This window comes from Triticum dicoccoides, chromosome 1A (assembly GCF_002162155.2).
Source record: "Triticum dicoccoides isolate Atlit2015 ecotype Zavitan chromosome 1A, WEW_v2.0, whole genome shotgun sequence".
Lineage (NCBI taxonomy): Eukaryota > Viridiplantae > Streptophyta > Magnoliopsida > Poales > Poaceae > Triticum > Triticum dicoccoides.
This window is the reverse complement of record NC_041380.1, coordinates 16,820,248-16,830,506: the sequence shown is the minus strand read 5'-3', so window position 1 is coordinate 16,830,506 and position 10,259 is coordinate 16,820,248. Positions and strand designations below refer to the sequence as shown.

The window sequence follows — 10,259 nt, the reverse complement described above, 5'->3', positions numbered from 1 at the left end:
AGAGAGAGAGAGAGAGAGAGAGAGAGAGAGAGATGTCGATGTGGACGATTCTTCATTTCCATTTTGGTCTGATATAGATGTTCCTGTCTAGAGGATGTTGCTTCATCGATGCGAAGAAGCAGATTATGAAATGGATGCCAATACACATCGTAAGGAAGAAAAAGTATTTGATGGAACACCTAAGTTTGATTGAGGAGCGGAATCAACTATTGATGGACGACATGCCTTTTTTGTTTAATCATCCCGAATGAGGGTTGAAATGCAATGGTACATATTCAATCAAGCAAAATTAAATTCTGATTTAGATGAAGCAAACAAAAATCCATAACAGGAAAGAAAAAAGAGAAATGCAGGGCTATGTATTGAATCAAGCAAAATGAAATCTACATATGAATAAAGAATCCAGAATAGAGAAAGAATCAAATTGAAGGCTATGTATTCAATGAAGCAAAATTAATCTATATACAGGGGAGAAGGAGGAGCTGTATCTTGCTGTCGATCTTGGGATTAGAAAGAGTTTGCGCGTATGCAAATTTGGAGACGTCGCTTGTTCGTTCGACCACGTCGGTCACGTTAGGACGCGTTCTGTTTTATCCCTAAAATTAGAATGACTGTCAAATATGACAGTTGTTTCTTACATGTCTGGCGCGTAGCCAGGCCTAGGATTAATCGAGAGGGTGACTGTTGCAATCTGGAGCATCCTCTGTCACAATCACCATGGCTATTGTTGGGAACAAAAGACTTACGTAGTTTACATCAATACCACAGTCCACAGACAACCGTCCTCTCCCTCCTCAAAGATTCTAATCTGATCGTGCTGCTACTTAATATAATTTGAGCGGGGAGTAGTAACCATTTTAGACTCGAGACGAAAAGATCCCCAGGATTAAGCGGACATGACCCAAATGCTCCAGAAGTAAGTTCAATCGATCATTATCGCACCATATTGGCAATTTTGTATATTTCCTGATATCAAGTAATTATTTTCTTTGTCTGGCAGCATTTGGAAAGAGTTCATCGTAATTACTCCGGGACTGCCGAGCGAGCTGCGATTTGTACACCCGAAAGTAAGTACTACTACCTAGTTCCACGCATCTACCATTGATTCTAGCTAGTTTTATCAATACCATTTAGCATGCTTGCTTAATTATCAGTTTGATTGACCTCTATTTTTCATAAAGTGTTCGTGGCAGGAATCCGGGAATGATTTTTATGGATACTACATTTGCGAGTTCATCTACAACACGACGACCTCTAAGCGGGGCTACTCTGAAAAACAATTTGAAGTGCGTAAGCAAAAATATTCACAATTTTATTTTATTACCATCATTTGTGTTGAGTTTCATTCATATACATGTATTGACTCTCTTCTTCAATTTAGATGTGCCTGATGCGGGATGAACTCCTACCACAAGATCACATACGGGCAATTCAAGAGGAATTGGCGGGATTCTTTCTTGACCACGTCATCAATAAAGCCGGAGAATACCATGTGGAATTTGACATTAGATGTTAGGGATTGTAAGAGATCTTATATATTGTATATATGTAGCTAGTAGCGTCGGATAGATATACGAAAACTTGTTGTTCGACCAATCTCTCGGAGAAAGAAAGGCCGATCACTTCTCTCTGTATATGTTCATGACGATCTTGTGTACTTAATGGTTCCTTCATTTGCTTACTAGCTAGCGTGTCGAGTTCTCTTTATACATATAGTAGGTAGCGTCGACCAAGCACGGAGAAAGAGAGGACACTTCTCTCTATTAGGTAGCTAACATAATATGAAACCTCTAAATTAACCCTCCAAAACCCCCTAACCCCCCCCCCCCCTTAAAAAAAACAAAACCCCCAGCTCCAGAGCTGCTAACACGTGGATGTCTTTTGGTCCCAGTTGGTGCTACCAACCGGGACTAAAGGCCCTCCTGCCTGGGCTCGCCGCAGCGGCCACGTGGAGCACCTTCTGTCCTGATTCGTAAGCGAACCGGGACTAAAAGTTTTGGGCTTTAGTCCCGACCCTTTAGTCCCGGTTCCAGAACCGGGACTCATGGGCCTCTGGAACCGAGACAAATGAGCCGTTTTCCACTAGTGGTATTCATGTCAAACAAATAAAATATATAATTGTGTGTATTCATGTCAAACAGATAAAATATAGTGCCTATTCATGTCAAAATCATGGGATGCAACCGTATGGTCGTTAATTCCAACAATATGGAAGTAATTGACATAATGAAGAATGGAGGACATTCAACAGGAGCGACGACGGCGGTGTTTGATGATTGTTATTTTATGGCGTGCGATTTTCCACTTATTAGATTTGAACATTGTAATAGGGAAGTGGGTGATTCTTTTGTTTTTTTTAAACAAAACATTCCCTTTATTTATTAGAAATAATGATTACATCGTCAGTAAGGAGATTTACAATATCATTCATAGGCTCCTCAGATCAATCCCTAGTCTCAGAAAATTTCAAAATATAGTGCATATTCATGTCAAACAAATAAAATATATAATTGTTAAGGTTACTCTGCATAAGCACTGAAGAAAACTTAACGACTGTCACTGTAAAACAATAAAATAAATAAGAAACGATACCTCTCTGGAAGAAAAGATTACATGTATGGATATGCAACTCTAAAATTTCTGAAAAGTCATTGCCAGATGTAGGTGCAGCAACGTTGTGAGCACCATACAAGCAGCTATCGTGAATGGTCCCAGAAAAACGAAATATTTAAATGCTATACTTCCAAAACTGAACATCAATCTCTAACAAGGCATAGTCAGCCGACGGAGACACACGGTGTCTCATGTTTGACCATCAGCCCATGTCTTTCTCTTTTCCGTTCGTATTTCTCTCTTCCTTGCTGACAGGTGGGACCCATTATCTGACAAGGTGAGAGCAACCAGAAGAAACCAAACAGTAAAAGTGTGCTTAAATGGAGGTATAAACTGAGAGTTTTCCTCCATCGTAAACCAAAAACTTAAGGGTAAAAAGTGGAATTAAATCTAGATTTTATCACATAGCAGACGTGCGTGGTTAATTAGCAATCTCTGGATTATTCAAAAAGTAGATTTAATTGAGTTAATAAAAAGTAGACTTAATTCCCACATATGTACTCTAGCTAGGCATGGCTTATTATATTTCCTTGGAAGGTGTAGCAATTCTTAAGGTCACTCTGCATATGCACTGAATAAAACTTGACAACTGTCACTGTAAGCAAATAAATAAATAAATAAATAAAAACAATACCTCTCTGAAAGAAAAGATTGTATCTATGGATATGCTGCTACTCTAGAATTTCTGATAGCCATTGCCAGATTTAGGTGCAATGACGTTGACAACACCATACCAGTGGCTACTGTGAATGGTCCCAGAAAAACAAAATTATTGACCCGCAAAAAAAAAATTATTTAAGTGCTACTTCATTGTTAGTACACACGTGTTGCAGATTCCATCAAACTTGTATCAGCCTAGCTTCCTCCAAGCAAAGCCATGGCCTTCATACAGGCTATTCATATGAATCCAGGACAAGGCGAAACAAGCTATGCATGCAACTCCAGTTTTCAGGTGGCATCTTACCTTCTCTATCGATTAATTGGGTGATTCCGATGACATTTTCTTTGACATTTTGCTTCCAAAACTGAACTTGTTCATGATATATACAGCTTATATTACTTAGAATTCAAAGGAGAAGAGCACCCCTAGATAAGAAATCCATGCAAAAAAGAACCAAGAAAAAGAAACCTAGATAAGAAATCAGGATGGATATGATTGGGTAAACTATTGGTTGTATGTGGCACGTGGATCTTTGGGTCTCAGGTGCCAATGCAATCAAATTGTTTTTTCTTTTCCGACAAAATTAGTCAAAAATTGCTGAAACTTCTTGGAAACAAGAAGGCTATAGTGTTATACTCGTGTGAAAAGTTTTGCGAACAAATGACTTCCATGGTATTCTAGGTGAATTATTTCTTGCCACTGTATAGAGATTACTATTCACACTTTTTTGAACTCGCGATTTGTTTTTTTATGTCCTAGAGTCCACCGAAGTCACTCCTTCATGGAACTTTTATACGAGTATAACACTAGATCAAGTTTGTTTCCAAAATGTTTCAGGATGTTTTGACATTTATTACAATTTCCAAATGATTATTTTCAAATCAGTTTCAATGGGACCGGAGACCCATTCGGCATTTCCTCTGTATGTCCTTTTGCAGCTCGTTGCATTTGTTATTGGATAGTAAACTCTTTTCCTCTCTGCATCATGAGTGAATTAAACAACATGAAAGGAGAAAAGAAATGTCTTCACGACAAAACAAATTTGTTTCTTGATAGTACTTGTGTTCTGATGAAAAGTCATTGGAAACTAGTACTATGGAGAATTTTGAAATTGCAGATAAAAGGAATATGCAATCTACTGAGCGAAGGAGCTAATTAGCACACCATTTAACAAAAATGTTAGACTAGGTTTTCTAAAGGACCACAGCCTGATTGCAGAATGCTGGGCAGAAGAGGATGAAGCCTCTAATAGAGGCGGCCATCACTGACTTATGCAGCAACACCAATACCTTGTTGCATGGAAAGATGATGATCATGGACGCGGGCTGCTCCTCTGGCCCAAATGCGCTAGCACTCATATCACCTGCCATCGACGCCATCCACAACCACTGCCTTCAGATAAACCAGCCACCGCCAGAAGTGTGTGTGCTACTAAACGACTTGCCTGACAACGACTTCAACACGGTGGTGAAGAGCTTGGTCACGCTCCGTCAAAGCAAGAAGACTATTGTTGTGACTGGTGTCGCGCCGGGGTCGTTTTACGAGCGACTGTTCACTAGTGACTCCTTGCATCTTGTCTGCTCGTCCAACAGCTTGCATTGGCTCTCAAAGGTGTGAGCTCGATAAATTGATCCAATTGAATTAATTGTGAGTATCGTAAGCAAAATCTTACCTTTACACAGGCTCCTGAAGATCTAACAAGGAACCACATCCCAGCATTCGACATTGATGAACATGCTAGGCGTGAAAGGCTCCCTATGGTCCGCGAGGCCTATGCACAACAATTCAGGAAAGATTTCTCACTTTTCTTGGAGCTGAGAGCCAAGGAATTGGTCTCAGGAGGCCGAATGGTTATTTCCCTGGTAGGGACGCGTTCTAACGCAATTGCCTCCAAATTCATTCTTTTCCCGGGAATTGTAGCTCAGATCCTAAGTGTCCTGGTCGCAGAGGTACATTTCTAGCATAACACCTTTTTCTCTTGCGATCCAGCATGCCATTATCTCAACGCATGGTCTATGATATGATTGGCAGGGTGTGATCGACAAAGCAAAGTTTGATTCTTTCTATGTGCCGTTATATGGACCTTCCAGCGAAGAGCTGAGGGAGATCATCGAGGCAGAAGGCTCTTTTTCGATCAGGGAGATGCGGGTGCACGACCCTAGAACAGACATGACCACCACCCTGAGCACCCCAGCCAGGTTTGTGAACAATCTAAGAGCCTTATTTGAGCCGATAATAGTCCAGCATTTCGGAAAGGTTATGGATGAATTTGCGATGGCCGCGGAGCTGTATTGGAGCCTAGATGCGAGCTTGCAAGAGGAGCGTGCCAGAACATCTCGAACTATGCTGGCTGTATCCCTCGCAAAGGCATGATGATGGGGCATAAGTGCCTGAACATACATTTGGTGAGATCGTACTATTGCTTACTTTGAGGCAACACCATGTGCCCACTTAGTTGTGTGAACTATATATCATTGTGTGATGTATGGCCTGTAAAAATCCGCCTGGCATTTGTGTTACATATTTGTTTTGGTGCAGCCGGAAGATCAAACTAATTATGTCTCTAATGACCCTAGGTAAAAGTAGTTTTATTGTAAAAAGTTAATCATGCATTAGAGACAGTGAAAATTCAAAGAGATCATTATGTTTTGGAACAAAAGGGATTGCTAGTTTTTTTTTCTTAACGGGTATTTTGTGTCTTTCTTCATCAATTCTTAACCCTAGTTCCTTCGACACTATATTCATGAACATGGTAAAGGCACACAGAAATCCTTGGTTAACACAATGCTAGCTGTAGATTAATCACACAAAATTATGCAGTAAATAGGTTACCTATATATGCATGACTTTGATCAACATTCGCCCTTGCGCTTCTTCTTATAGTAGCTGGCAAGCCAGTAGAGTGGGAGTGATTTGGCTGTGTGATCCAGAAGAAACTTAGGCATGATCATCTACCTCTTCTTCAGTAACCCAGTTGATGGCTTAAAATCACCCTCTGGTTGGGAAACCCAGTTACAGATGTGCGCAAGCTAGAGCCGGAGAACAAAATGAATGCCCCGCTTGAGAGAATCTGCTTTCCACCAATTGTTACGGAGAAGAAAGGAGCCAGAGAACCAAGCTTCTTGATCAGATGGCTGACAGTTGGGAGTGTGAACATTTCAATATCTAACCAGATGTGATGGATACAAGGAGAAGGACGAATTGAAACAGAGCGTTTTGCTGGGACTTCGTGATTTAACAGCCAGTGCTCCAAGCTCTTCCGAAAATCAGGTTCAACTTGCTAGGATACTGGGATCTGATTCCATTGTCAGCCAGAACAAAACATAGAAACAGGGAACCAAAGTATACTGGCTACATATTTAGTATTAAGAAGATCACCAGGTAATCTAAGAAAAAAGAACTTGATAAAGGGACAAGTCAATTCTTCAGTTCATTCAGCACAGAAGGATATTCAAACAAGTACTAGTAGACATTTCATGCAACCATGAAACAAGCTTCTTGATCATAACTTGTATACATCAAAAAGAAAATATAGCCGGATCATAGTGGACCCAGCCGGTCACAGCAAAGAGAAAACATGGCTGGCAGTCTAAAGGGGAACACAATCTGGACCTGAGCCTAACCATGGTAAATCTTTCTTCTGCTCGTCACTACAAGTTCCATTTCCCATCATATATTAAGGTCGACCATCAGATGAAGCTTTGATTCATTAACACAGCTAGCAGTTAAAGTGAAATGATTTATTTAATTCCAAATGATGCAACTGGTGGTCAGAAGAAAACCACATGTTGGCCAGTGAACTCCTAAAGAATATAAGACAACACTCCTCTGCAGATGGTGATTGTACTCATAGACTGGCATTTTACTTGGCGGATGGCCTCAAGGCATGCTTGGCTGGTATGGAGAGGCGAACAAGTACTGCATACTGGTTAGGGGGTTACAGCCTTTTTCTAGCATCTTGCCCTTTCAACATGGGTCATACTACTTTACCAACCAAATTATTCTTGATGTCTCACAAAGGCAACCAAAGGTGCACACCGTCGATTTTGGCATTGGCTTCGGCATCCAGTGGCCATTAATGATTCAGAGGTTTGGATAGAAACAAGAGGGAGTCCCTAAGCTTCGGATCACAGGTATAGACGTTCCCCAGCCAGGTTTACACCCCTGTGGAATGATCGAGGAGACAGGGAAGTGGTTGGCTGATTATGCACACATGTTGAAGTTGCCTTTTCAGTACCAGGGGGCATTGCCGCTTCAAGATGGGAGATCATTAAATTGAGGATCTGAACATTGACGAGGACGAAATTCAGATAATCAACTGCATGTTCCGGATGAAGAATCACAGTCACGAACTGAAGCCGTAAATAGTGCAAGGGATAAGGTGCTGAAAATTATGAGGAGGATGAACCCAAGAATTTTTATCTCTGGCACCGTGAATTGGCTACGCGGTTCTCCCTTCTTCATACAACGGTTCAAGGAGGTTATGTTCCATTACACTTCAATGTTTGACATGCTTGATGCAAATGTTCCACGGGACAATAAAGAAACAAAGATGATTGAGAGGATCCTATTCGGGCAGGAGCCACTTAACATCATAGCATGTGAGAGTGCGGAAAGAACTGAGAGGCCAGGAAGTTAAAGGCAGTGGCAAGCAAGGTGCCTCAAGGCTGTGTTCCAGCCGCTTCCTGTCGATCCAGCCATCTTAAAGAACATAGTATAAATGAAGAACTCACTTTCTATAAGGAATTCTTTGCTGTTGAAGATTGCGATTGGCTGCTATAAGGATGGAAAGGGGGAGTACTTTATGCTATATCTAAATGGAAACCTAATGAAACATATGATGATAAGTAAGATTCGAACAGTTTTACAAGTGAATCTGGTGTTCTTCTAAACGAATATTAACTATGTGTACTTGGTCATTGTTTTGTGTAGTGTACAAAAAGGTGACTATAAAATACTTTGCTTCTGTAGTTCCTTTTAATTTGTGATGAACAAACTGTATTGGGCCTTCAACACTCAAAGATGACAACGGGGACGAAACCCGTCGGGCTTTGCTTGCCCGTCCCCGTAACAAAAATCCAAGCCCGTCCCCGTCCCATCCCCGTACAAGGGGATAGTTTTTTGCCATCCCCGGCCCCGTCGGGTTTTTTGTACCCGGGCGGAACCCGTCCCCGTGAGCGATAAGCAAAACTAGCAGCAACATTCCAGCAAAAAAACATTTTTCGGGGTCTTTTTGGGCTAGGCCTAGGGTTTACATGAGGCGGGCGGGCAATTAGCAGTATAATTTTCGAGGGAGAGGGGCGGGATAATAGGGTTTTGGCCAGCCCATGTCTATTTCTAGCCCATATGTCATATGTTTCACAGGTTTGACGGGTTTCAGGTATGGAGTACTGGAACGGGTTTGCACCCGCAAAACCTGATGGGTTTTAAAGTTTACTCAACAGCAACCCCATGGGGATAGAAACTAGCCCATCCCCGTACCCTAATAATAAGGTAAAAACCCGCGGGGATGCGGGATTCAGGCCCTGTGGCCATCTTGATTGAAGACATGAGATTGGTGGACATACCATGCCTAGACACTGGATTTGCTGTAAAGTGGATCATTGCGCTGAATATCTCTCAAAACTGGCCATATGGAAGATCAGAGGATTGCCATTTCTGATTTGAAGACGGCAATTGGACTTAATCTAAACAGGAATCCAATAGAATGCACTAATGTCACATACTCCCTTCATTTTTGTATACAAGGCCTCTTCGTTTTTCGTGTCAAACTTTGACTTATAATTTTGGTCAACAAAATATGAGTTATATGCCATAAAAAAATATATCATCAAAAAGTTATTTCAAAAGTGCATCCAATGGCATACTTTTCGTGGCTAACTCACATTTGGTGGATAAAATTAATGGTCAAAGTTAGACATAAAAATATGAAGTGGTCTTGTGTACTGAAATGGAGGGAGAATTATTACGCTCTCCATATCACAACTAGGTGGGTGACGTCCTGCACATGTCTCCATATAATTTTGATCATTCCAATTGGAAATTTAAAAATCATATGCACAGATTCTTCTCAAAAAAGATGTGGACAACATTATGGGATGAGCTCCTAGTTCCCCGAGGGGACAGCCAAATCACTAGGGTCTAGGGTCACAGAGACACGAGGAAGAACAAGAGACGGGGGAGGGAGGGACCTTGGAGGCGGGCACAGATGGTGGGGTGGAGGCCGAGGTCGGCGAAGGAGCGCGAGGAGAAGTGCCCCTCCTCGTCGTCTTCCTTGGCCTATGCCTTCACATTCACCGCCGCCGGCGACCTGCCGAGCTTCCTCTCGGCCGCCATGGAGAGGTCACGGACGAGAGGAGGGAAGAGAATGAGAGGGATATGTTTCCACCTTCGTAAAGCGTTTATGTTTTTTTAGGGATTTGTAGAGCGTTTACGTACTTGATGAAGTGCTGAGTCGTGTTTTAACTGGCCTGGGCCTTGGGATGTGTCATGCTGGGCCCACCTGTTCAAAACTCTATCCCTAAAAAAAATTAAAACTCCACCAAAAGAGACTACCACCCCTAAAAAAGGAAAGTACCACAACGTTTTTAATAAAAAAAAGAGGGTGTGGGCCTCCAAGAGTGAAGGGTTCAAATATAGTTCGTGAATGATGAGGCGGAAAGAGGGTGGTTTTTGTAAACTCAAATGATTCCTAAACTCAGAGACATAAACATGGATTAATCAAGGGAAAAGCTTACTGTTAAGGGAAGATATGAGATTGTGTGTGTGTGTGAGTGATGTCGATGTGGACGATTCTTCATTTCCATTTTGGTCTGATATATATGTTCCTGTCTAGAGGATGTTGCTTCATCGATGCGAAGAAGCAGATTATGAAATGGATGTCAAGACACATCGTAAGGAAGAAAAAGTATTTGGTTTGATTGAGGAGCGGAATCAACTATTGATGGACGACATGCATGTCCATGTTCACGTCCACGTGGAAATC

The 10,259-nt window shown here is 41.6% G+C and overlaps 1 protein-coding gene and 1 long non-coding RNA gene across 3 annotated transcripts; both read left to right on the top strand.

The window, feature by feature from the left end:
* Window positions 1-3,430: 3,430 nt before the first annotated feature.
* On the top strand, window positions 3,431-5,928 carry LOC119359381 (jasmonate O-methyltransferase-like). Of its 2 annotated transcripts, none has more exons than XM_037625598.1 (4): window positions 3,431-3,565; window positions 4,493-4,885; window positions 4,957-5,223; window positions 5,306-5,928. In XM_037625598.1, exons 1-4 carry the CDS (start codon window positions 3,491-3,493, stop codon window positions 5,645-5,647), a joined length of 1,077 nt encoding a protein of 358 aa, XP_037481495.1. In that variant the 5' UTR covers window positions 3,431-3,490; the 3' UTR covers window positions 5,648-5,928. The 2 variants fall into 2 exon arrangements, with proteins under 2 accessions (XP_037481495.1, XP_037481500.1); XM_037625603.1 differs by having other exon boundaries at window positions 3,472-3,565; window positions 4,482-4,885.
* A 796-nt stretch (window positions 5,929-6,724) lies between these two features.
* LOC119349007 lies at window positions 6,725-8,141 on the top strand. The gene is made up of 3 exons (XR_005169200.1): window positions 6,725-6,901; window positions 7,109-7,407; window positions 7,497-8,141. It is a non-coding gene; the product is annotated as an uncharacterized LOC119349007 (long non-coding RNA).
* The last annotated feature ends 2,118 nt before the right edge of the window (window positions 8,142-10,259 follow it).

Excerpts from the sequence above, each read along its gene's own strand:
- LOC119359381 (XM_037625598.1), top strand. The coding sequence starts at position 3,491 with ATGGCCTTCATACAGGCTATTCATATGAATCCAGGACAAGGCGAAACA. Across the intron at positions 3,566-4,492 it reads CATGCAACTCCAGTTTTCAG|AATGCTGGGCAGAAGAGGAT; the intron begins GTGGCATCTTAC and ends GCCTGATTGCAG. Across the intron at positions 4,886-4,956 it reads GCTTGCATTGGCTCTCAAAG|GCTCCTGAAGATCTAACAAG; the intron begins GTGTGAGCTCGA and ends ACCTTTACACAG.